Source organism: Vombatus ursinus, unplaced genomic scaffold (genome assembly GCF_900497805.2).
Source record: "Vombatus ursinus unplaced genomic scaffold, bare-nosed wombat genome assembly UNPS02014821.1, whole genome shotgun sequence".
NCBI lineage: Eukaryota > Metazoa > Chordata > Mammalia > Diprotodontia > Vombatidae > Vombatus > Vombatus ursinus.
The window spans coordinates 31,556,126-31,583,117 of record NW_020954599.1 but is presented as its reverse complement, the minus strand read 5'-3'; the positions used below and the strand labels follow the sequence as shown (position 1 = coordinate 31,583,117).

At 40.5% G+C, this 26,992-nt stretch overlaps 1 protein-coding gene across 3 annotated transcripts in view; it reads right to left on the bottom strand.

Annotated features, from left to right (window-relative positions):
• ACSL1 (acyl-CoA synthetase long chain family member 1) overlaps positions 1-26,992 on the bottom strand; it is an 88,343-nt gene that overhangs the window by 9,171 nt on the left and 52,180 nt on the right. For 2 of the 3 annotated variants that reach the window (XM_027837396.1, XM_027837395.1), the window contains 11 exons: positions 23,420-23,484; positions 19,109-19,210; positions 16,379-16,478; positions 16,017-16,195; positions 13,804-13,836; positions 13,570-13,621; positions 12,503-12,576; positions 10,098-10,175; positions 6,545-6,679; positions 5,705-5,839; positions 3,897-3,992 (listed from right to left, as the gene is read on the bottom strand). In XM_027837396.1, coding sequence (XP_027693197.1) covers positions 3,897-3,992; positions 5,705-5,839; positions 6,545-6,679; positions 10,098-10,175; positions 12,503-12,576; positions 13,570-13,621; positions 13,804-13,836; positions 16,017-16,195; positions 16,379-16,478; positions 19,109-19,210; positions 23,420-23,484 — 1,049 coding nt within the window. Of the gene's footprint in view, positions 1-3,896; positions 3,993-5,704; positions 5,840-6,544; positions 6,680-9,947; positions 10,026-10,097; positions 10,176-12,502; positions 12,577-13,569; positions 13,622-13,803; positions 13,837-16,016; positions 16,196-16,378; positions 16,479-19,108; positions 19,211-23,419; positions 23,485-26,992 lie in introns of all 3 variants that reach the window. The other variant, XM_027837397.1, reaches the window with a different exon arrangement.

Genomic DNA, 26,992 nt, shown 5'->3' with positions numbered 1-26,992 from the left:
TAAAAAAAAAAAGTGCTTGATGAGATTATATAAAAAAGGGGCAAGGCTCAATCTGCTCAATCAATTAGCCGATGAGACATGTGTTTTTATTCTTCCTATTTGTAGGAAGGTAGTTATCATGGCTGCCCTTCACACGACAGAAAACCAGCCATATGACAAAGAATTTTGTGATTTGCAGTAAGAGAATGACTGCTTTAGACTATGTCACCCTGATGCTTCCTCAAGGCCAGCTCTGATGGCTATGGCAGAGACTGATTAATTCAGCATAACGAGGATGTCAAAAGGCATTCTTCAGTGTGCCTTTAATTAAGGCCTGGCTTCTGCCTACCCCATTATAGGTAGATATGCTTATGACACTCCTCTGATCTACCCATCTAGTCAAACCTGCTAACAACTCATTTAGTTCTTCAACTGGAGTTCATGAACTTTAAAAAATGTACATTTTGATAAGTGTATATCCTATGGACTTTATTTTAGGCCTTTAAAAACATTATTCTGCAAAGGGGTCCATAGGCACAGCTCAGCTGCCAGAGGGGTCCAAGACACAGAAAAGGTTAGGAAGCCCTGCATCACACCATCACAGAATAATTTCCGGATCCTGCTGAGTTTCCAAAGGCTGCCAGTCTTGCTTAATCATTACCAGAGTTAAGTCAGGAGCAAAAAAAAGTTTAGAAATGTTAGCTATAAAGTATTGGTAATACTGACTCTGAAATACTATACAAAACAAACACTTGAAAAAATAACAAAGACACAATGCTATTAAGTAGGGAATTTTTAGCCATTTTTGCATCATAGATTCCTTTGTTATTGTGATGAAGTTTTTAGATCTCATCTTAGAATGATGTTTTTAAATGCATAAAATGAATAAGATTTTGTGGAAACCAGTTATATTGAAGTAGTCATCAAAATACTTTTTTTCTCTTTTATTAATAGACCCTAGGTTAATAATCCTTGCTTTAAATTGAGAATTTTGATCTTGTGTTAATTTTTCTAAAATCAGATTAAAGACATGAGAATTTCTAAAAAAGAATGCATGCCATGTGCACGCTCCATGTTTTCCCTAGCTAATCAGCTATACTGAATTATACTTTTGTCTATTTAAACAACAACTCGAGCTCTAAAACACATTATAGTAATAACTTTTGACAAGTTGATCTGCTGCTCAGGTTTGTTCTATATGCCCATCAGAATAAACAGTGAGATAGTGTCAACATGTTAAATGAAGTAGCAGTCACAAGGAAATAACATTTAAATAATTTGATATTTCATTGTGTAAATTTTTAAGTCATTTATGGTTCATAATTATTGAAATAAAGCTGATATTTTGCATATCTTCAAATCTTTTAAAAAAATGACCAATGAGAAAACAAGTGCAAAACTAACATCTAACGCCATTTGTAGAACTGAGTAGGTGCTAATCTTTTTTTTTTTTTTTTGAGAACAATATGGCAATTATCAAAGAAGAGTAACAAAAATGAAAATATTCTTTGATCAACTGTCTCACTACCGGGACTACATTCTGAGGATGCTAAGAGGAAAAAGGACCGAGCTGTATAAAAACATTTGTTATGCCTTAATCTGTATTAACAACACACTGGAGACTTCTGTGCAACAACTGGGGAAGAGCTGAATAAAATGAGTAAGGTACACATGGCAAAGGGAGGACCTTGGAGCACTTTAACATTCCTGGGCCTCAGTTTGCTGCTGCTCTTTGTCCTTCGTTCTACAGGAGGACCATGACATCAGGGAGGTGACGCCATGACATGCAAGTGAACTGAATTTAAGTGAGGTAGGGCTATCAAAGTCACCAGCCTCACTTTCTTCTCCAGAGCCACGTGGCGAGATATAGATCAGGATGACTGCAGATGGCCCTGGATGCAGTGGGAGACCTTGGTCTTTTCAAGCTAAGGTCTTCATGCCTATTCAGTGATTAAGACCTAATAAGAAATGAGGCAAAGAATGGTGAAGAGGAAGAGGAAGAAGAGGAGGAAGAAGAAGACGACGATGATGAGGACGATCTGGGAAGGGAAGACTCTAAGGGCCTCAGTTTACTCATCTGTAAAATGAAGATACTGAACTAGATGGCGTCTAAAATTCCTTCTTCTAGCTATACAACTATGGCCTAATGTCTTCATATATTTCTATATGTGGGATATGACATTAAAAACAACATGTTACAAGTTTATATATGAAAGAGAGACTAGAAGGAACACAGCATTAAGAAATTATTGTTTTGTAAAATTTATATTTCCCTTTTTCTATGAACTATAAACCCCAAACTATTTAAATTTTGTTTAACCTAATTTTATTTACTTTTGTTTCACTTTCATTCTAAACTTAACAGCAATCTCAACAAAAAGGTGAATAAAACATTTTTCCTTTCTTTCTTTCGTTTTTTTAAAAGCATAAATATTTGCAACGTATTCCTTTGAGAAGGAAAGCCTCTTCTAGGAAGTCTAATTAATGCCCACAACCTTGAACTATTTATACTAGGTGATTTTGCTCACTGTGGCAAGATCAATTCCATAGCTTAACAGTCTGTACAAAATAGGGCCATTCCTCATGTATGAATAATTCTGTTTGGGTTACCCCACAAGATACTCCATGACAAAATATAGCATTCATCCATCCATCTGTCTATTGATATATAGACACATATAGACAAACCCATATGTATATACATACATACATACATACATATAGCTAATCATTGTAATTAAGAGTAAAGATCACTGCCTCTGGAGTCAAAGGACCTGGGTTCAAATCTCAATTTTGATGCAACCAACACTAATCCTACCTAGTTCTTAAACGTTCTTAAACAATGTTTCCATTAGCTTCAGAGTTCACATCCAGCTAAGTGGAAGACTCGTACATGCTGTGACAGAGAGTCCCAAAAAAGGGTCCCTCAGCGAAGAAATGAGAAGATTTAGACATCAAAGAAAGAAATGGTTTCCAGGGAGTCCAGGTTACACGAAAACTTAGGGTTTCTTGGTAAAGAAAAGAGAGTTGTGTTTATCTATGAGAAATGCTGGCACCTCACGATTTTCCCATGGATCTCTGAAGTGAGCACTAGGAAATTCTGGGTCACCTGTGGAGACTCTCCAGACTCAGCCGGGCAGGCTCCATGAAAAGGTGGGCCAGGCCTTTAGAGCACCAGTTGGGCAATCAGGTGGTAGAGCACAGGGAGTGCTACAGTCGGAATCAGGAAATTCTGAGTTTAAATCCTACGCCAGCCATTTTTACTAGCTGTGAGACACTGGGCAAGTCACTGTACCTCTTTAATGCCTCGATTTTCTCATCTGTAAAATGGGGTTAATATCAGTTACTTCACAGGCTTGTTGTGATGATCAAATAAGATAACACATAAAAAAGTATTTTGTAAACCTTAAAGTATTATATGTGCTAGCTCTCGTTATTATTATGAAAGACAAAGACAATTCCCTTACTTCAAAGTACAACAATCCCAGCTACTGAACAAACAGCAAAGACTTTCAATGGTCAGTATGGCAGATGTGAATGTCCCATTCATAAATGGTGTACCAAGGACAGGAGGGCACAGAGACAGGCTTCGGCTGGAAAGGGCACACAGGGGTTTTATGTTCCACGGTTCAAGACTACGCTACGCCCAACTGTGCCTAAAGAGTGCATGTCACTAACCAAGGTGGAGAACAGCACATGCACTTTCACATCATCATGCAAAAGACACAAAGACTGGACCCTGAGGAATGACAACATGCATAACCCTTCCCTACGTTTGCTGGAATTTTTGTCTTTTCTTCTTCCAGCCACAAAACCATCAAATAAAATGCTGCCCACTACTCAAGGAATAAAACACACACGCTTCCCCAAGATCACCACCCATCTGGAGAAATCCCCAAACAACTTCAACAAGTTACCTGACATCCAAGTGCTGCTCTCAGAAAAGTAAGAACAGTTGCTGATATAGGAGCCGCTCCAGTGATCACTAACTTTACTTTCCCTCCAAGGCTTGCCTTAAAGGGGAAGAGAGGGAAAAAAGAAAAAGGATGCTGAGTGACCACCTGAGAATTCATGCTACCAACAATTTATCTCTGAGCACCGTTAGGAATTTTTCTAACACAGTGCAACCTCTTCTGAACCAGCGCCCCGTCCACAGCTCCAATTCTGTTCTCCGAAAGTCACGTTAACTTGTGCTTAGGCTAATGTGACTCGACAGAAGTCAGACAATCTAGAAGGCTGGGTCCAGAGTCAGGATTCAAATACTGCCACCTCTCCCAACTAGCAAGCTCTGTGTGTGTGACCAGGGGACACACTTTCTCCCCTGGGTTTCTGAAACACTGCCATCTCCTGGTTCTCCTCCCTCCTGTCTGACTGACCACTCCTCCTCAGTCTTCTTTGCTGCAGTGCCATCCCTCACCCACCTCCCAGGCAGGCTGGTCCCTCTGCCATGGGGCCTCTTTCTTCCTCTTTCTGTACTTCTGGTCATCTCATTAGTTCCTATGGGCTCAATGATCATTGCTATGGCAATGATCCCCAGTTCCACATATCCAGCCCTAACCTCTCTCCCAAGCTTCAGTCCTGTAGCACCAATTCCTATCTAGATTATTTTAAACTACCTACATGTTGGAAATAGAACCTCAAAGGCAAGGGTTGTTTTTCATTTTGTATTTGTATCCCCTGTGCATAGCATGGTGTCAGGCACATGGCAGACACTAAATAATTAATTGTTGGGTTGAATTTTAACCTCATCTATAAAATGAGTATAATATAGGATGCCTCAAAAGTCTTAGTGAAGCTTTAAGATTTTGGGGACGCCCTATAAAACCTGTGAGGCAATTAGGTGGTGCAGTGGATAGAACGCCAGGGCCTGGAGCCAGAAAAACTCATTTTCCTGAATTCCAGTCTGGCCTCAGACCCTTATTAGCTGTGTGACCCTAGGCAAGTCATTTAACCCTGTTTGCCTCAGTTTCTCCATCTATAAAATGAACTGGAGAAGAAAATGGTGAAACACTCCAGTATCTTTGTCAAGAAAACACTACTATTACTATTATTAGTATTACTACTACTACTACTACTAGTGCTGCTGCTGCTGCTGCTATTGCTACCATAGAAAGAGCAGTAGAATCAAAGTACTTGGGTTTAAGGTCCACCTCTGATGCTTTCTACATATATGATCCTGGCCAAGTGACTCCTTTTCCCTTCCCTCAGTAAAATGAGGAAGTTGGACTAATTCAGTGTTTCTTAAACTGTGGGTTGTGACCCCATAGGGGGTTGTGAAAAATTTGGCAACAGTATAAGGTTTCTGAATAGGCAATAACCAACAATTAATTAAAAATCAAACATGCAATGAATCCAAGGTGTTCCTAGCAAGCACTTGCCTGTGTTGCAAAGTGCAACTTCACTACAGCCTTGGTTCTAAACACACAGCATGGGCACTTTGCATTGTGCATGTCCTCAGGCCCTGCAATGCCAATAAAGTCTGCCAAAATGTGAAAAGGGGTCCTGAGTAAAAAAAGTTTAAGACGTTCCAGACAAGATGGTCTCTGAGGTCCCTTCTAGCTTCATGCCAATGATGGTATTTCAAAATTTATGTATCCAAGGAATAAAACCACACACATACACACACCTTCTATCCTCTTTATCCTCCTCCTCAAAAGCCCCTTTAGAAATTTGGACCCTGGCTAGTTTAAGCGGTAAGAGAAATTGTTCCATGTCCAGTTATTACCTGAATTTTGTGGAAAATAATTTTGTCCCATAGGCTGTTGTTTCTAATTATGCCACTTCGGAGTTCTGCCTCTTTTCTCTTAAAAGCAAAGTCCAGGATCCACCGTTTCATCATTGTGTTGGCCTGTCCAAAAATCTAACAAGTCCAGTAATGATTACCAGATTGCTCCACAGAATGGCTTGAAGCTTCACCCTCATATAAAAAAGGGTTTGTATAGCATTTTAATTTGAAGTTGACTTTTACAATGAACATACAGTCAATAACTTCTCCCCTGCTATTAAAGCTATTACGGGTACGGTTCATGTCATATTCCCATATTCATTCCTCCCTCCTGGCTCTGCTTCTTATTTCCAGGCTTTGCCACCATGTCTCCTCAGCCGCTGTCACATTCTGGAACATCCCTGGGCTCCTGAGGACTCCTCCCTCCCCCTGGAATGCCTCCTCCACCATGTTAGCCACCTTCTCCCACTGGGAGCTCCTCCTCCATTGGGGCCTTCATTTTGGGGAGCAGCCCAGTCTGGCCAACCTTCTTTCACCTCCTGACTTTTCAGCCTTCAACAGAACACCCCTGATTAAATCCCCTTCCCTTTTTTTTTGGCTCCCTTTTGTGCGCTGTCTTTCTCATTAGGATGTAAGCTCCTTGAGGGCAAGGAATATCTTTCTTTTTACTGGCATATGTATTCCCAGTGATTAACACAAAGTAAGCACTTAATAAATGCTTCTTGCTTTTCCATGCTCATCTTTCAGGGCACTTCAATTATATTCCATGCAAAAGACTCCTTCCTCCCTGGAGCTAGAGTTTCTCCCCATTCCAATTCCCCTGAATAGGCGTGAACTTACTCTGTCAAACATCCGGTTCAGCAGTCTTGGAACCACAGGGAAGATGGTAGGCTGCAGCGTCTTAAGGTCATCCATAAGTAACCGGATATCTCCTTGGAAAAATCCAATTTTAGCCCCATGACAGAGAATTACACACTGGAGAGAGGGAATAGGAAGGCATGAATTCAGGAACTGGCTGACTTTCTGGTGAGATCATCTCAGTTTGGGTCTGGCCACCAAGTTCCAAATACCTTTAAATTCTCTAACCCAGTCACATCCCATCTAGGATTGTTCACTGGTATGCCACAAAAACATAAAAATAGGTGAAATAATGTTACAGGAATCAGTTACTACAGAATTTTTTATATATGGACAACTGGCTGGAGGGCATAATTATAGTGGAGTTTGATATATTGTACGGTCGGTTTTTTTTTTTTTTAAATGAGCTATCTGTACAATGAAAGGAACGCTTGCCCTAGAGCCTGAGTACCCCGATAATCTCTCTGGGTCTCAGTTTCCTCATCTATAAAACGAGGGGTTTAAACAAGACGGTCTCTGAGGCCCCTGATCATGACATTACTGCCAAATAATATGGGTCAGAACATTAGTTTAATATTGTAAATAATAACATCCATTGAAGTCCTTTGATACCTCAGAGTGGTGTAAATGGTGGTAGGTGGTTCTGAAGGACTCTGCAGGACCTGGCAAAGACTTAGACGCTGTTATGGCTTTAGGGGCCAGCTGGGCAATGGGCTATGTTCTAGAGTCTAAGATTGGGCCTAGCTAAGCCCAGAAAGGCTCATTATCAGGAGGGCAGCCACTAGGTGATGAATGTTCTTAGCTGTAGTTCATGAAAATGGTCTACTACAGACAACAAGTAATTATGGTCTTCAATGATGAAGAGAATCCTCACACCCATGAATCTGTGCATGTTTGAAATATTATGAAATGAGGGCAGGCCTGGATAAGAATTTTTGGTTAAAATTTTGGGGCCATTCTAATATTAGATGATATATCTTAGGATTAATACAATCCTTAAGGTAGAGAAGAACTGGAACTGGGACACATTTCGTTTTATTTATTAGAGGAAGAGATGCTTGTCTGTTTTTTGGTTTTAGTTGAAGATGCTGTATCTTGCCTGGGAGGTTGTAAGGAAATGATACCATCCTTCATGGTAAAGGGGTAGGGGTCTACTAGTACAGAATAGTGTATACTGTTTCAGGTATGGTCCATGGAGCAGATATTTCTGCTGAATTTTTTGGTTTTTTTTTTTGGTGAAGCAACTGGGGTTAAGTGACTTGTCCAGAGTCACACAGCTATAAGTGTTATGTGTCTGAGAACAGATTTGCATTCAAGTCCTCCTGACTTCAGGGCCACTGCTCTATCCACTGAGTCACCTAGCTGTCCCTGCTGAATTGTTTTTGCCATGAGTTCAAATGGGAGGGGGGAGGGAGAAAGGGGGAAGATATGACTCAGATGTAAAGACAAAAAAAACTTCAACAAAACATATTTTTAAAAAAATCTTCCATATTGTTCTATATGTAATCCACACTCCTAAAAATGTGATTTCTTTGAAAGGGAAAACTATATATGTAGATATATATTGAAAAACAATTGCGAAAATTATTAAGAATAATCAGTGTGACCATTTTTACACTGATTTCCATTCAAACAAAGGTAAAGAGAGAGGTGCTGCATGATGTTTGCCATCATTACCCTACGGCAGAGTTCCAGCTGGCTTTCATGTTTTGCACAGACTAGAGTCTGGGGAGAAAAGTGTAACCTCATTACAATCAGTACTTCAAATGACAGACTGTGAGGGTGGAGAGGAGCAAATGGAAATTTTAGCTCCCTATGCTACTGCTTCACCCTAATGTTTTCAACTATTACCTAAAGTTCAAGTTTATTAGAATTTATTTTACTATAATAAGCTTATTTTTTTTTTTAAATCTCCAAAAGGCTGTTAGACTTTCAACCTCAGTGAGTCTCAGGCAGGTTGTGGTGTTTTGCCAGGTGGAGACACATTCCACTGCATATCTATCCCTTACATTCACTAAGTCTGTACACCCAAATTAAATTAACTTCTCTCTTCAGGAACAATTCAATTTGTATTCAAAAGAGAACTTTCAGCAGGTTTTCATTCAACATAGTTTGTTTCAGGAAGTGAGGAGACACAGTAGATAAAGTGCCAGGCCTGAAAGCAGGAAGATTCATTCTCTCAAGTTCAAATCTGCCCTCAGACACTGACTAGCTGTGTGACTCTGGGCAAGTCACTTAATCCTGTTTGCCTCAGTTTCCTCATCTGTAAAATGAGCTAGAGGAGGAAATGACAAACCACTCCAGTATCTTTGCCAAGAAAGCCCCAAATGGGGTCACGAAGATGACTAAAAACAACTGAACAGCAACAAAATAGTTTCCAGGTGTCTTCTATAGTTCCACATGCATGGCCCTTTAAGAACCATTGTACATCATGTTTGAAACATGGTCACCAAAGATTTTTTTTTTTTAGGAACACAGCCCATTTTACCACTTGCTAGTGATCAGGTTAAAGACAGCTACCAATGACCAGTCTGATCCTTAGCATGAAGGGACTCCACTTTACAGAAAACACTATTTCAGAGTGACAGGGTAGTTACTGAAACCTGCAGTGAGCTCCTCTGTTCTCTTAACTTCTCTCTGCATCTAATGTAATTCCTTACTCTCAGATTTGTAACCCTGAAAATGAAACCGAGAAATCATTCTTGGCTGGGTGGAGTCATGCAATTATGTCAAGGCAATCTTGCCAAATCTATTTACAGACTTTCTCCTTTCTCAAATCAAACCAGAATGTGTTATAAAAATAAGCCCATTTGTACATTTTGACCCATAATAACTAACATTTATCTAACACTTTTAAGTACTGTAAAGCACTTTACACATATTATCTAATTTGATCCCCACAACAACCCTGGGGAATGGGTTTTATTATTATCTCCATTTTACAGATGAGTGACTTGTTCAGGTTCACACAGCTAGCAAGTACCTGAAGCAGGGTCTGAACTCAAGTCTTCCTGACTTCAAGTCCAACACTCACTTTTTCCACTTACCATCTAGTTGCCTCAAATGCTACACGAGGGCAAGTCTTGAATAATTCAGCTTATTAGAAACCAAAAAAGGACAAAATTATACTGACTTCACATTGACTTTAGTTTCTGGGTCAAAAGACGGGGTAGAATCGGATCAAAAGATCAAATTTCCTTTTTAAACAACAAAAAATTGAGAGGCAGTGAACTGGTAATGTAGATGTGTTGAACTTTGCACCAGGTAATAGGGAAAAAACAAGGGTGACACCCACACTGTTTCTCCATAATCTGGGTGCTGTGCATGATACAAGGCAAGAGATTAGTTTACAATACCATACCACACTGGATCCCAATCTCCTTACCAGAATTAACTTCTCAAACATGTGAGCAAGTGGTAAAAATGAAATGTGTGAGTCACTGGAGTTCAAATGAAGTGTTTTCTGTGAAAAGACAATAACTGAGCAAACATGCAAAAAAAAAAAAAAAGCAATTGAAATAAATTCAGTGCCTACCTCCACAACTCTCTCAAACATATGGGCAAGAGGCAAGAAAGATATCAAAATGTCATCTGGAGAAGGAGTCACCACACCCTGCAAGCAAAGATACCAGCAAGGCAGAGAAGCACAAGACCATTAAGATTTCCATTCATTGCCCACCCCCGTATTTCTGAGCACATATTACCTTAACTTTATTGAGGGAGAGGACACACTATTTTGGGGCATCTGGGGCTTTGATTTCATCAGTATGTGGGAAACTCTTGGAGAGGAAAAACCTCTTTACTGATGTAGATACATTAGCAACTTAAAGAGTCTCAGAAGGTTGCCCAGGGACACCGAGATATTCAATCTCTTGGCTGGGCTCATACAGCCAGTATATGACATAAAGGGGACCAGAACCCAATGTCTTCCTGGCAAGGCTGGCTCTCTAACCACTATGCAATACTCCCTTCTTTTGTATTTATTACTGACAAGTAATCAGTATTAGCCAAAGGATGGTATTAAATGAGTTATTTGATATTTGAGCTACCATTTCTTTTCTAAAAGGTGGTTCAGTCAAAGCTAGGACAATCCCATCCCTCTCCACCCCCTGCTCTGCCCATCCCCTTTCCCCCAGTCAGGATATTAAGGGATTATGTGCTCTAATTGTTCAGAAATAAAAACCCACCGCTGCTGCCCCTTCCTAGCAATACCAGTTTCAACCTACAGGTCAGGAATGTAGGAAGTCACATCCCCATATAAGCAATACCGTAACATTACAAAGAGGAAAAAGAACCCAGCACCAATATACTTACACTCAGAGGCTTGAAAGTGATTTCAGGAGCTGGAGTCTTATCAACATTCTTCATTTTAAACCAATATTTCATCTTCCATTTTGCTTATTTCATTGGTTTCAAATAAACTTCAGACCAACACAAAGTGATCTGTTGCCCCCAGTAAATAAAGTCTCTACCTTGCACACCTTTGAGTAACATCCCCAACACCTACTGCCAAAGTTTGGTCTAACCCCCCCCAAAGGGTTTATATTGGACTTTAAAGGCAAGCACGGCATGGCAGTTGTTTGCACAGGGTGCTGATATACTTGGGATAGAATTCTGGCCAAAATAAGACATCTGTCAGCATCAACCCTGTACAGGTATGCGTGGGTGGGCTGATGAGCTCACATGAGAGTGGTATACCTACTTCTGCTTTCCATTTTTGCTCTCCCACCCCATCAAGAATCTGTCACAAATTCTACACAAGTTGGAGTAATCATAGTACCAACCTGGGCAAACTTGTTAGCAACAGAAGGAATTTCTTACCCATCAGACTGTAGTTATACGCCGACCCAACCCAACCCAACCTGCATCCCAACCACCTGTAAATCCAAAGGACAATAGCTATGGAGGTCACCATTTGGAGGAGTCCAACTTGGACTGTCTCTGTACCCACAGATTTAGAATGGAAAGAACTCCCGATCGGTCTGATTTAAAGTTTCTACAGACTTGAAAACTCCATTTCATTTTTATAACTGATTTTTTAAAGCCTTGCATGAACATATCACCTCCCTTAGTTTTTCTCAGAAGAAGGAATAACAAGTAAAAATTTCACTTGAGTAAGATGCTGAACACATTTTTAAAAAGTGCTTTGGGGTAGGGGATCGAGGGAAGAGTCTGAACAACAAAATTGCAAGACCCCAAATGGATCCATGTTCTCTCATTATTCAATAATAGGATTTCACTTCCTGAACCTAAGTGTGAAAATCTGCCATAAAAATTAAGGGAACTGAGTATTGTAGGAAGACTGCAAAAGTCACATGTGTAAGGCTCAAGCTGGGCAAAGAGAATGTTCTTTTCAGGACAAAGGTGATGTAGATTGTCCTGACACTACATCATCAAATAAGGGATTGCCCAAGTCCCACTGGGAGTGAGGAGACAACAAATACATTAGGCAAGAATTAAAAGCAGCCGGGATGACAAATTTTAACCTCTTCACAAGAAGGTAGACCGTGGGAAGTTGGGATGATCCAAAAGTATTAACAAGCCTACCCATCAGGCATCATTCAGCATCCTCAAAGGGATGCTGAAATGTTATCAGTCAAGCAGATATAACACATCTAGGCCAGCCTCTGTACTTTTTTTTTTCTTAACAAAATCTTTATGGCAACATCCAAATGCAGTTTCACTGACCAAGTTTTTAAGAGCTTTTACCGGCCAATCTGCCTCCACAGTGGCAGGCAGGAGTTGGGATGCAGGGTCATGAGATCACCATTTTAGAGAAGGGGACCTTATGAGTGCGCTCCACCCACATCTTAATGAAAATTCAAAAATCGCCCACACTTCCAATGAGATCACCAAAGAACTTATGGGCTTAACTACATAAATTCTTGTGGCTTAATGCCAACTAACACAGATGGCCATTCCAGCATTTCCAAAGGTTACCTGTGTCACTTTCACAAAAGCCGAACAGTCGCTCACTATATTTTGATGGGTGAGCAATGCGCCTTTGGGATTGCCTGCAGAACACAGTGGGAGCAGAAGAGAGTTAAAGTCAATGGAACACATTCTAAGGAAGATAACAACAACAACAACAACAACAATAGCTAGCCATTATTGGGTACCTACTATGAATCAGGAACTGCAAATGTTATCTCATTTGATCCTCACAACAACCCTGGGAGGTACTACTATGACCTCCATTTTACAGTTGAGAAAACTGAGGCAGACAGAGGTTAAGTGACTTGCCCAGGGTCATACAGCTACTAAGTGTCTAAAACTGGATTTGAATTCAGGAAGACAAATCCTTGACTACAGGGCCAGCCCCCTGTTTACTGAGCCACCCAGCTATATGACAAGGCATTTAAGAATGCCTCTTAAGATTGACAGCAGGCTAGAAAACACAAGTCCAATAAGTCAAGTCCTTCAATACTTGTCATATCACGCCCCTCTGCCAAAATCCAGTGGCTGAGCGGAGTAAACTTTACTGTCATCATTATACAAATGGTCAAGTTTGAATGGTGGGCAGCAAGAACGGAAAACCAGCGATTCCTACCCTCCAAATCACCTAAGGCATCATCATCAGCCTTAGAGAACGGCTACGTTCATCACCAATTATTGGAGACCCTACTGAATGAGGTTATCACACACTTGCATTCCCCAATGGGCTGGAACCAGATTGAGATGTATTTGGCAAATATTTAACAAAAGAAATAAAAAATAACAGTGAAACCTAGATAAAAATATTTTAAAATGAAGTTAATATGCAGTCCACAGAGATCCTTAGGTACAGATTATTGGCCGCCATTTTTACTTGAGTTTGATGCCTTTGCTCTCCTAGATGCTTAAAGTTCTCTATAAAACACGGAGAAGGCACACTGTGGACCAGGCCAAGCAGCCTTCACAATCTATCTACTGCAATCAGTAACAAGAACAGGAAAAGGGTTTCATTCTCTGAAAGAAGCACAAACCTTCCAGTTACTATGCAAAGGCTCTCCCATTTCAAAACTTACCTGTTGTCCCACTGGTGAAACAAATCACGGCAAGGTCACCAGGCGATGGAGGCTAAAATGGTTAGGAACAAGTTTAGTATGAGCCTGAAGAAGCCAGTCAAGGATAACACATTCCAAGGAGGCTAAGGGCTCTCCTGCTGTCCTGAGATGATTTGGATATTTTCATGCCACAGAAAGGAGGCAGTGCTGAGAAGACAACAAAACTCTGACGGGATGATTTCCTTACACACGTACCTTTGGCTTCCTCCTGTTAGTTCTTCCCAGGTCCTAAAACAGAGAACAGGGGGAAAATAGGATTTAAGTTACCATCTGGTCTGGTCTTGATGCTATGCGGTAAGAGCTGTGCTAAGTACAGGACACAGACACTTTGGTATCCTTCACTCAACAGCTAACTCTCCAATGAAGAAAGCATAATTTTCTGAACCAAATAACTATCATAATTAGGATGAAAGTAAACCTGAACCTAATTAAGCACTATGCATCACTTTTCCAAACAGATTCCACTGTTCTTATCTAAGAGGTGCTAAGGTCTTTGGTGTTGGAAACAAACAGTATTATTTGAAGATAGTTAAGTGTTCTGCCTATTTTAAATATAAATTTCTTTTGACATTATCATCTTTTGATACAATTTTTTTTCCAGCCCAGGAGGTATGACTTACATACAGACACCCTTTTTAAAAATGTGTGTGCGCAGAGGAGGACATGCCTGAGATACACACACACATCCTGCTGGCTCATGTAATACAATGGATACATTAAGTTTGGTGAAAAAGGCAAAAATAAATAGAAACAGATCCTCTACAACAGAGACTTAAGTGTCGGCCCAGCCCAAAGAGATCCAACTACCTCTAGCTTTCACACTCATGAGAAGCCTGTGAAGGTTCTAGAAATCCACATTTGCAGGAATCTTGACCTTTCTGCCACCTTTAGAAAGAGAAATGAATATTTAAGGGAGAAGCTCTCAGGAGGGCACTTTGAGGGAGACACATTTCTATAAGAATATTCTAAATAGGGCAGCTAGGTGGTGCAGTGGATAGAACTCTGGCCTTGCAGTCAGGAGGACCTAAGTTCAAATCCAGCCTCAGACACATAATGCTCACTAGCCGTGTGACTCTGGGCAAGTCACTTAACCCCAAACGCCTCACCAAAAAAAAAAAAAAATTAATAGCTTCCTGCTTTTCAGACATCTAGGAAGTTACTATCTGGGTGGACTATATCATGAACTAAGAATAATAACTTGTTTTTATGATGCTTTCAGGTTTGCTAAGTACTTTTATCTCCTTCAGTTCTCACGACCCCACTGTGACATAGTTGCTATTATTTCCATCTTCCATAAGGAAATGGAAACTCAAGTGGGTCAATTGACTTAGCTAGAGTCACAAGTTCATTGGACCCCAGATTTAAGACACAGAAGAGAGAAGATCTGTCTAGTCAAACCCCCTCACTTTACGGTTGAAAAAACTGAGGCTTAGAGAGGTTGACTTTCTCAAGGTCACATAGGTAACATCAGAAGTGGGAATTAACCCATTTTACCCTGATGTTGGGAAAGACCGAAGGCAAAAGGAGAAGGGATGGCAGAGGGTGAGAGGGACAGGGTCATGGAAACAACGAACATGAGCTTGGATAGATTTTGGGAGATAGTGGAGGACAGAAGGGCCTGGCAAGCCATGGTCCATGGGTTCACAAAGAGCTGGACGCTACTCAACAATAATAACAACCTGGCTCCAATCCCAGTGTTGTATCCACTATACTATGCTACCTTTCAAGCACACATTTCAGATTTCCAATTTGTGGAAACCTGAAAGTCTAATTCACATTCAAAAAGGCCGAGAAGGCAAGAGTTACTTTAGGAAGTCTGCTTCCAAGCAACAAACCACAGGTACTTTTCCCATGGTCTTTGGCCATAATAAGTACTACTCTATATCTAAATATCTGACTACTTCAAAGTTCATCACAATGTGTTTTCTTTTAGTATTAACTCTGTTGGACACATGTAAGTTGTCTGTCCCAGAGACAGAGAAGGATTTGTACTTTCTTAGTTATATAACTAGGCTAGGGAAAATGACCAATCCAGCTTAGAAGTACTGTCTATAGTCATGGAACAAGATGAAGCCAATTGGCACACACAAGGATTAAAACCCACGACCTTGCCTTTCTTGGGCTATGAATATGTGGACCAAGGAGCCAATTAACCCCTCGGTAAAAAATTCACAAGAAAGCAGGATGATAAACTGGGGAAATCATTGGATTTAGAAATTAGGGAACCTACATCCTAGTTATACCTCTGCCACTAACTAATTGCGTGTTCTCTGGCAAGTCACTTAATTTCTTTAGGTCTCAGTTTCCTCATTTGAAAAGTGGGCAAGTTGGATGATATTACCTGAGGTTTTTCCCAGCCCTTGCATGCTATGATTCCCCATGCCAGCAGAACAATCCTGTGTAATTACCTCCAATGCTTTCATGCTCATTATATCCACTCCACATTTTTTGCCTCGTTCCACGAGATCACTGTCAAAGGGATCCATGATGACTATGACTTTAAGACCTGGGGTTAGCTTGTTTTCTACAGATTCTAACAGGAGGTTCGCTTTCTCTGGCTTATCAACAAAAACCAAAGACAGTTCAGCTGCAAAAGAAAAGATACAATTAAAATTAAACTTGGCATTATTGAAGGCCCAAGTACAATGTACCATGATACTATAAACACCATTTAAAAAAAACCCACCCCCAAATTAAATAGAAGATAAATATTCAAAAGAAACATCAATTGCTAAGCCAACATCTAGTTGAAAGAACATGAACAAATTACCTTTGTTAATTACGTATGTTATCGCTTCATTTCCAAGGGTATCATAAAGAGGGACCACCACCATCGAGTATGTATAGCAACTTTGTTCGACAATTACCCACTACATGGTGGGGGATGGAAGAGAAAACAAAACAAAACAAAAAAAAGGTCATAGAAGCATCATGTACTAAAAGTTCATCTTAAAAAAACATCTAGAGCTCTCTAACATAGTTATACGCCAGACACCATGCTGAGAACTGTATAGCGGACAAAACAGTGTAAAATGTAGTTTCTGCCTTCAGGGGGCTTACAGTCCAGTCAAGAAAACAAGGCATAAATATGTATGTATATGTGTGAACTTAAATAATATAAGGATTCTAGGAAAAAATAGCTAGGAAAAAAACCAAACAACCCAAATGCTCTCTTAGGCTACAAGGTATTCAGAACAAAGGAAGTGGCAGTCCTTACTGCCTATGCCCTGGTCAGACAACATCTACAGTACTGTCTTCAGGTCTGGACCCCACCTTCTAGGAAGAATACTGATAAGGGAAAGCAAGTCTAGAAGAAAGCAATTACAGGAGAGCAAGAAAAAGTCTGGAGATCGTGTTCATGTCATTATCAGGTTTGAAGAAACTGGAGATTTTTAGCCTGGAATAAGGAAGACTTGGTGGGGATGGGGAGAAAAAACACTTTCAAATACCCAAAGACAGTCATCTTATGGAAGAAGGCTCAGACTTCTGCACGGAAGCTGCAGAAAAGCACAAGTAATTTTTGATAAAACTACCTAACCGGTGGCAGCTAGGTGGCACAGTAGACAGAGCACCAGCCCTGATGTCACGAGGACCTGAATTCAAATCCAGCCTCAGACCCAACACTTGACACGTACTAGCTGTGTGACCTTGGGCAAGTCACTTAACCCCGATTGCCTCACCAAAAAAACAAAACTAAAAAAAAAAAAAAACTACCTAACAATTAGAGGTATCCAAGAGAGGAATGTTTTCAGAAGTTGAGACAGGATGGAGAAGGGGTACCCTTCCCTGGAGGTATTCAAGTAGAGGCAGGATGACCAATTAATGAAGGATTCCTGTTCAGATTTAGATGTTTAGGGGTTTAGACGACAAGGCCTTTCAAGTCTCTTTCAACTGAGCTTTTTCTTTTTTTTTCTTTTCTTTTTTTTTCCAACCGAGCTTTTTCTGAGCTTCTATGAAAAAAGTACAAAATAAAGGGCTAAGGCAGGACTAATTGGAAAAGACTTTGACGTTGGGAAAGGTTGAAAGCAAAAGGAGGGGGAGATAGCAGAGGATGAGATGGATAGATAGTGTCATGGAAGCAACGAACGTGAAATGTCGCCTGCCTGACTGGGACGTAAAAAACAGTTGCCCCTCTGGTTTAGGAAAGGCAGAAGTAGACAGGGTGTCCCCAAAGTCTTAGTGCAGTTTAAAGCTACTGGAATGGCGTCAAGACTTGTAGGGCACTGTCTACACTCTTCTTGGGTGTCCCTGACCCTTCCTCCGATCCTTCTCCCCAACCCCGCCCCCATCTCTGTGTCTCTATCTGTGTCTACACCTCCCTCTTCCTCTTTCTGTGTCTCTCTACCTCTCGATCTGTAGCTCTCTTTCCCAAAATTCTGGATTGCTTGACTGTTCAATACAGGGTACATGTTGTTTGCTCACTGCACAAAGACAGAAACATAATGCATCTCTGCAGAAAATGCTATTTTAATGTAGCATAAGAGAGACAACTTCACCTCTTAAACAAGTGTGACTGTAAAGGAGAAAAAAAAGGGAGCTGCTGTTCTCTTATCAAGTAAACAACCGGCTCTAAATTTTGCTTCATTATAAAATCGTCCTTCGATAGGGTAGCTGACTCATTCACTTAGAGTGTGTCTTTTCTCTACTTATACATGAACAATGCACCATATTTAAAACTAAGAAGGAGATACAGAATTCTGCCTGAAGTGTTTTGTTTTTGTCTACGACAGATGACACGGTAAAATGACAGCAAACCAGTCCGGATGGTCAAAGATGACTAAGAGGAGGAATACTACGAAGATGCTAAGATGGACGAGTGACACCGCTGCTTAAGTGGGAACCGCTCCTCTGATGACCGACTTGGTGGCAGAATAACCCGACTGCTTTTGCACTGTCAAATCACAAATGTTTGTAATTTGTGTTTAACTGATCTGCTCCGTGTTTGTATTGACATCTTGTGTGACCGTCTGGTAGAAAGGACGTAACAAAATGCTGTAAGCTGCAAGTTAACACGGGCTATCCAGTCCTGAGGCGCTTTCTTCTGTGTTAACGGCAATCCTCAAGGAATTTAATTTTTAACTTTTACAATCTTACTAGAACAAAAACATTGGTTGCAAGAATAAAAATGAGTATTTTCACTGGAAAATTTTTAACTTGGTTTCTGCTCATTTACTAAGTTACAATATTTTTATTTATTTTTTTTACTAAAGGCCTTACACAAAGAAGTTTCGTCTTTGTCCAATATATGTTCTGAGGTTTTAATAACATGTGTGTGATCAGGCACATTATTAGTGAGGACACTCACCGAGAGAACATCTGTTTGCATCCCCTTGAAATCTATGGCTTCACATGAAGCCAGGATCTCAGTGAGAAGCAGAGCACAAGGCAAAATTGTGCATGAAAGCTAATACTTATTCACCCCTAGGCATGACCAAAAATCCAGGCAAACCAAAAGGCTAAAGACCAGGCAGTCAAACAGTCCATCCTCAATCCTTAATACCTCAGGCCTGTTTTGAGCAAAGATGCCAAAATATTGATCTGGCGACGCCTTGTAACCCTTCTGGAGCAGCGCTGAGCCCACACACTCGGCCTTGTCTGCAACCTGAAATAAAAGGAAAGTCAGAAGAAGAATCCCATGGGAAGCACCTGGCAATCACACAAACGTAGCCCTGATTGGTAAACGGCCAATTCATGATATGGCCCAGCCTTGATACAAAGACAGGGCGGAGGGGATGGAAGGAGATCACTTCTGCTGAGATGGCAAAGGTTTCACAGAAGCTTTCTCACAACAGTTCTCCAAGATAAGTGGAGTATTTGTATCTTCTTTAGAGAGATAAGGAAATCGTAGCTTAGGGAGGTAGTCACTTGCCTATGACATTGCAGCAAGGTTTGGGGCCAGCATTTGAACCAAGATCTGGAGTTCTTACCACTCCATCACACACAGGCATAAGCAGGTATGCCTTGAGTGACAGTTTTTTACATTGGGTAAATTCAATCCCATTTGAAAACCCCCGAGCAGATCCTCATTAAAGGAACTCATGGTGAATTCTCTTATAAAACAATCTGCACCCCTAGCCATCAGTTTTCATTTCTGTATTTCGTGTTTCTGCAGTATGGGGCACCTTCACACGTGCAAAGCAGCCCAAGTTTTTTTGATCTGGGGCAAATAACAGAAAGAAACAGCAACGCTTTCAATGTCCCTTTTAAAGCAAGAGCAAAAAAGTTTTAAATTCAGGGCTGCTGAGTACATTTTTTTTTTTTTTGCATTATTATAGATATCATCATCCCACCCCAATCCCTGATTATTCAGAAACACAGAAAGACCTAAACTGGAACTCAGATCTTCCTGATTCCAAGTGCCCAGCTCTATCCATTATAACAAGCCGCCTCTCAGAACAAGTCTGGTACAGAGGCAGCTGGTGACCCAGTGAATAGAGCACTGCGCCTGGAGTCAGGAAGATCTGAGTTTAAACTCACCCTGAGACTTTGGACAAGTCACTTAACCCCTCTTTGCCTCAGTTTCCACAACTGTAAAATGGGGATAATGAGAACGCTTACCTCTCAGGGTTGCTGCAAGGATCAAATGAAGTAATAGTAAAGTGCTTAGCACAGTGCCTGGCACACAGTAGGTGCTTAATAAATGCTTATTCCCTCCTTCCCTCTTGGCTGCACTCCCAACAACTATCAACATCCTCTGGTGTCCCATACTTTGCCTATCTTTAAAAACAAAACAAGTAACAACAAAACCCCAAACCCTGCCCCTACCCACACAATACTTCCTCAGGTGCTTCTCTCTCTCTCTCTCTCTCTCTCTCTCTCTCTCTTCCCCTCCCTCCCTCCCTTCAATCTCCTCTCCTCTCCCACTTTCTATTAAAACTGTGCCCTCAATAAGCCATCAGTTTAAGTTGAATGGCCCCTTTTCCCCTCACTCCTTCTCCTTCTTGGGTTTCTGAAGGCTGAGACCCTGCTCTCCTGGCACCCTAGGACCACTTCTATCTTCCAAAGCCTCTTCTGTCTCCTTCTAACCCGTCCTCGAGATCCCTTCGCCTTATCTTAAGCCTCATAACAACCTGCCCATCAAAGAACCCTGTGAGTTTTGGAAGGTGCTCCCTGTGCCACCGCCTTGTGAGGTGGGTAGGATAGACATCATAATACCCACTTTAACAACAGATGAGGAAACTAGAGATGTGCCCAAAGCCCCATAGCTCTAGTGTGTGGGGGGGGACCCCAAACCTGGATCCTCCTCAGACTTTAGTAGGGCTTCCTCTCTGGATCCTTCTCTCATTCTGCCTACAGGAGGGCAGACATTGACAAGGCTGGATTAATTGATTGTCCCAGAGACTACTGTTAAGATTCTAATATTTATAACTGTGGATAAGTGGGGGGGGCTCAGAAAAATATTTGCAATTTACATTTTTTAGCTTAGTTTTGTTTTATTTTTGAGGACGGGTCTCCCTATCTCAAGCAGGAGAGGAGTGCAGCGGCCATCCCCAAGTCCGATCCTACTACTGATTGGCCTCCCTTTCTAACCAGGGCCAGGTCAGCCCTTGTTAGCAAGTCTGGTGCCCTCCACTACTGATTCTTGCTTCTCTTCCCCCTGCTACTCAACAGGAGCTCACCATATTTGTACCAGACTCAGGATTGCGGCTCAGAACTCCTGAGCTCCAGCAATCCACCAACCCTGGCCTCCTGGAAAGCAGAGATTACAGATCTGAGTCACCAAGACCAGCAGGCTGTTTTTTTTAAACAGTTAAGTCTAATTTAAATATTCTTCAAAAGCAAATCTGTAACATGTGAACGAGGAACTTCAAAAAACTCAATAGTCCAAATAATGCAGAATACTTTGATATCTAACATCATCAGAGAATGCAGTGATCTGGTTAGAAAATGAAATCACTTTCTAGAGATTATAGCTATATATATGCACGTATATATATATACACACACACAGATCATATTTACATGTGTATACATAGATTGCAGTTATATATGTGTGCATGTATGTAGATTATAGCTATATGCATACACACATGCATATAAATACACACACACCATAACATACATGTACAGTATATATTAAATGTGCGTGTTACATGTATATTTTTATGCATACACACACATAACATACACGTATATGCTATATATAGATTCTAATGGGTAGATATATATATTTGAAGAACTAGAAGATAGATTTAAGTACCACGACATATGACACCAAAGATAAATTATGAAAACTTTCTTTGACAATTCAGAAAGCATTTCAGTACACTGCAGGGCCTAGGCTCATCAAAGTTATAAGGTTGCTTTTTATATAATAACAAAAAAATATAAACTGCAACTCACATTCTCTGATGATACAGCGTTTACAAATCACTTTCTTTGCACCAATCCCGTGAGGTAGGTAATATATTAAGAGGTATCAACTTCATTTTACAGATGAGGAAACTGAGGTACAGGGAGGTTGAAATGACTTTCCCAAGCTTGTCTGGGTTTTACTCCAGATCCAGCATTTTTCATCATGACACAATAAAGAGAGTTCTGGTTGACAGAATGATCAAACTAAATAAACCAGTTTTTCTTGACGTGATGAAAAACAAGGGTTCAAAGAAAAGATATTCTCTATTTTAGTGAAGCTGAAGAGAATCTCCCTAGCCTCATTCCCACACTTGGTCCTAAGAAGAATGAGGGGCTTTTTGCAGATCTATTCATGTCTCTACCCAACCACCTCCCACAGAAGTTGAAAACTCTAAAATAAAAACTCTTTGAAGGCATTCTTTCAAAACGTCTGGATGAAGATGAAAACAAGGACTTTTTTAAGCCTAAGCAGGAAAGACAAGTACATCACAGAACTCTTGGGTACCTAAGTGGCTAAAACCAGAGACCAGACCCACACTCCAACCTCTCCCCTCCAGTGGTTAGCCAATGATACTGTCAGTAAAACCACTCTTAAACTAAGAGGGCTAGGGAACTGACTCTTGTGCCAAACACAAACAGAAAACATGTTATGGCTGCTCTGAAATTCATCTGGCCACTTAACCTGAATCTCTGATATGTGCTTATTTCTATACCCAGGGGTATTTGGGAGGGAGACTTTTTTAGGCAGTTGGGTTTCCTGGGGATGAAGTGCCCAATTTTCTGGGACTATTAAGCATGAAACATCCCAAAGCCAACATTTCTAGCTGTTCCCAGAGGACCATTTGGCCTGGGGAAATGCAGTAAGATCTACATTTGTGGCAAACAACCCCTCCCCACCCTCCCTACAAACTTCTCCACCCCCTGTAAAGCTTTTACAATTCAGTTAAATCCCTCCGCCATCCATAACACAGCTATTTAAGGGGGGTGGGGGGGAGGCAGCCATGAATCAAAGTGCCCTGGGGGGAAAATTGTGCAGAGTGCCAATACTTCCTCTGTTTCCAAATTCATGAAGAATCTCACTGTTCAGGCACCAGCCTACACCTTCTAAACACTTTCTTTGGGCATCTGTGCTATTTCCCAAGACTGGATCAGGACAAACAGCATTCCAGGTTCAAATATGAGCAGTGGAATCAGGATAGGGCAGGGGGACAACTGGGAAACATGTTCTGGCCCTGCAGTCAGGAGACCTGGGCTCCAGTCCTGAGTCAGTCATTAACCCGCTCTATGCAACCCTGGATGCATCATTCACTTCAATAGGCCTTAGTTTTTCCATCTGTAAAATAGGGGAACTGGTGATCTCTAATTCCTTCTAGCTCTACAAATATTCTATTATAATGTGTCCACGATTAAATGACATGTATGTAAGTTAAATAAGGTATGAAAACACAGATCTTACCTCTTTATATGAAATCCACTCATACGGTTGACCAGGTTTCCGAGAGCCTAAACAAGGGCCATCATCTAAAAATAATTTTAAAAAAGGAAGACATTTTAAGACAAAGCATTATCCTTAGATTTGCATTATTGCCTGGCAGTTTGGTTTAGATCTGGGCTTCATTATTGTTTTAAGGAAACAACAACAAATAACTGATAAATTATTCCTAAGCTCTGCTTGGTTTAGTCATGTTCAGTGCTTTAGTGCAAATTCAGAAAAGATAGCGATTACCTTAGGTTATTTCTTTAGTCTCATGATTTATTCAAGCTCATAAAAGCCTGAAGAGAGAAAAAGTGCTAGTTGCAAATCCTGTTGGCCAAGAGTTTAGGTTCTTAACAGGAAGTAAAAAGTCTTGGTCACAGAAGAGAGAAAAAGACAAGAAATAAGGGTAAAGAAATGGAGGTGGGCCCTCAGGGGCAAAGATAAGGAGACCCTGGGTCTCTCAGGTTGTGTTTTTTAGATTTGGTAAGAGGAAAAATGTTTAAGTTGGCTTTGGAGACTGGTGGCATCGGCAAGAAGAAGTAAATTCATAACAAATTCACACTAAAGAAGGATAACATAGATAATCGAAAAACCATTTCTTCTTGATTTTAGAATGGTGGTGATTTTTGCCAATTAGGCTAATAAATCTCATTTGTATCCTTTTGCAATACACAGATGACTGAAAAAGTTATTGCAGAAGTGGGCAAAGCAAAGTTTAACTTTTTTTTTGGACATGTATTCCACATTCAGATAACTAACCAAAAGCTGCCCATATATGCTAAGGGATTTTTAGCAATTTGGGTAAGTCACTATGCCTCCTAGGCCTTGGTTTCCTTTTAAGATCAGACACCGTTTTTTTTTTCCTTTTTCTGTGTCTCCTGTACTTAGCACAGTATATGGCACTTAGTAGGTGCTTAATAAATACTTACTGAGTGACAGAGGGGGTTGGCATGAATAATAATAATACCTCCACAGTTCTAAAGTCTTGTCCACAAGAACATCAACAAGGCCTTGACTGCATACTAGCATGTATAATAAAAAATTCCCTAGGCTGGCAATCAGGAGACCTGGCCCTGGTTCTGTTACCAACGGAAGAGAAGATATTGGAAAACTCACTTAACTGTTCCGTGCCTCAGCTTCCTCATCTGTAAAACAGAGCTGGAGGAGATGATCTCCAATCCCTTCGCTTCACAATTTTCTCACAAATGTTAATTTGGATAAGAGAAGGGAGGGGGTGGTGAAGGAATGGTACCTTTAATTATAATCATTAGTAACTCTTCCCATTATATTAAAGTACTGGCATGTGCCAGAACGGATGCCTCTTACAAACACAGATCTACTTGTCAGAGATGGGAGAATACACATCTCTGTCTGACCCCTTCCTTCTTTTACACTCTTTAGTCTGTTATCCTTAAAACAAGTATTCCTTTCTCACATGCAGAAGGACTGCCTAGGAAACTAGAACACCCTCCAGACTCACTACATCCACAAGGTTACATTTTTGAATATAAGCTTCTTGAGGGCAGGAGCTGTTTCATTTTTGCCTTGTATTCCTAGTAGCTAGCATAGTCCCTGGTACACAGTAGGTTCTTAAAAACGTATCCTGTTGTCCAGTCTGTCTCTAGTAAACAATATTGTGAGCTTCTCTGAGTAAATTAATTTTCATGTTAGCCTATGAAAAGCATAAAGTTAGTGACAAGAAAGCATGGTTATCTGTACCCATACTCTCCTTTATTTAGCATAGACAACTGAGCTTCAATGGTACCTCAATACTCCGGTCAAGTCCAGAGTTAGGTGGCCTAACTCCACAGGTAGGAGAACTAGCACAGATGGCTGGAACACACATTGCTTGAACCCCAGTCTGCTTTATTTATAGTTTCAGAGACTCCCACCTCCGGGTAAAGAATAATTTTAATCCAAAAACTTTTTTTAGAGCAGGCCTAGGGCAACGTGATACTCCCAATCTTTGGAAATTCACTTTCTCTAGTAATGGAGCTACTCATGTGCTAAGTCCATAAATAAAAATGGAGATAAGAATTTCAAACATCCAAGTGGATGTTTGAATTCAGGTCTATGTTAGACCCCAAAGTTTACCTCCTGAACCCTAAGCCCCCAAAGGTAACAAAACTTTTCTAGCCAAGGAAAAGATCCAAGTTATACTATCCTCTCTTCTTAAAAAGAAGATTTGAAATAGCAATTTCATAATTTCTAAAGTCATTTATAGCCTTGTTTTTTGATTTGGAGGTATAAAGTAAGACATTTTAAGAAAAAATGAAAAATATTCAATACTTATATTTTTTATCACCCTATTCGGGTTTCAAGATACTCAGGAACATAAAAGTGAACAATTTGGCTTGCTACCAAAAAAAAATCATATTTGGTAAATTTAAAATATGATGATTTTTGCTTTTTTTTTTTTTAAGTTTTTAGGCAGTTGGGGTTAAGTGACTTGCTCAGGGTCACACAGCTAGTAAGTGTCAAGTGCTTGGTTTGAGGCCGGATTTGAACTCAGGTCCTCCTGACTTGAGGGTTGGTGCTCTATCCACTGTGCCACCTAGCTGCCCCAGAAATATGATGATTTTTAAAAAGGGAAAAGGGGAGGGGAATAATATCTTTAGGGGAGGGAGTATATTTTGTGTAGCCTGCCTCTCCACTGGGCTATCCATCTAGGTTCAAGGTACAATGGAAAGAGTCCTGAATCTGAAGCCTGGAGACCTGAGTTTGAATCCCAACTCCAGTATTTACTAGCTGTGGCGGGGACCTCAATTAATTCCCTACAAAGCCTCAATTATCTGCACTGTAAATTGGGAATAGTACTTTTACCACCCATCTAACACGGTTATTGTGGGGGAAAGTGCTTTGTAAACAATAAATGTTCATTATTTTTTTGGTGGTCTTTCATGGGAAGTGGGACATAAAAAGCACAAACTGACATAGTATGCCTCAAGATTTTCTCCCTACTGAGTGGACAGGAAGGGAAAGAGATGCTAGAGCACCAAGAAACCTTATAAAAGTTTTAAAACCCTATTTGAGTTCTTTATATGAAAGTATAGCATGAGATTCAAAGATAGACTATATTTGAGGGAGGAGAAAAAAAATTAAATAACAATATTTTATAAGCATCATATTATATAATAATTATTATTAATTATCCATTATTATATGTTGTATTACATAATTATAATAAGATATTATTGCCATCCAAATGTTCAAACGGACTATCTGTGGTGGTACCTTCTGAGCCCATTTTGGTCTGATCAGCCAGTCAGACACACTACACCTTGACCCTAACATTGTGACGTCATTGGTCCTCTTCAAGTACAGGGAGAAACAAAACAACAACAAATAATAATAGTAATAATAGCTAACATTTATACACTGCTTTGAGGTTTGCAAATTGCTTTCCATGTGTATCTCATTTCATCAGATAACAAAATAAAATAGGAGCTGCGTATCTGAGGAACTTCTCTAGAATTGAGGAAAGATAACAGCATCATTACCACCATGATGTCAGTGAGCAGCATGGACCCCAACATGTGTCACAGTGTCCTC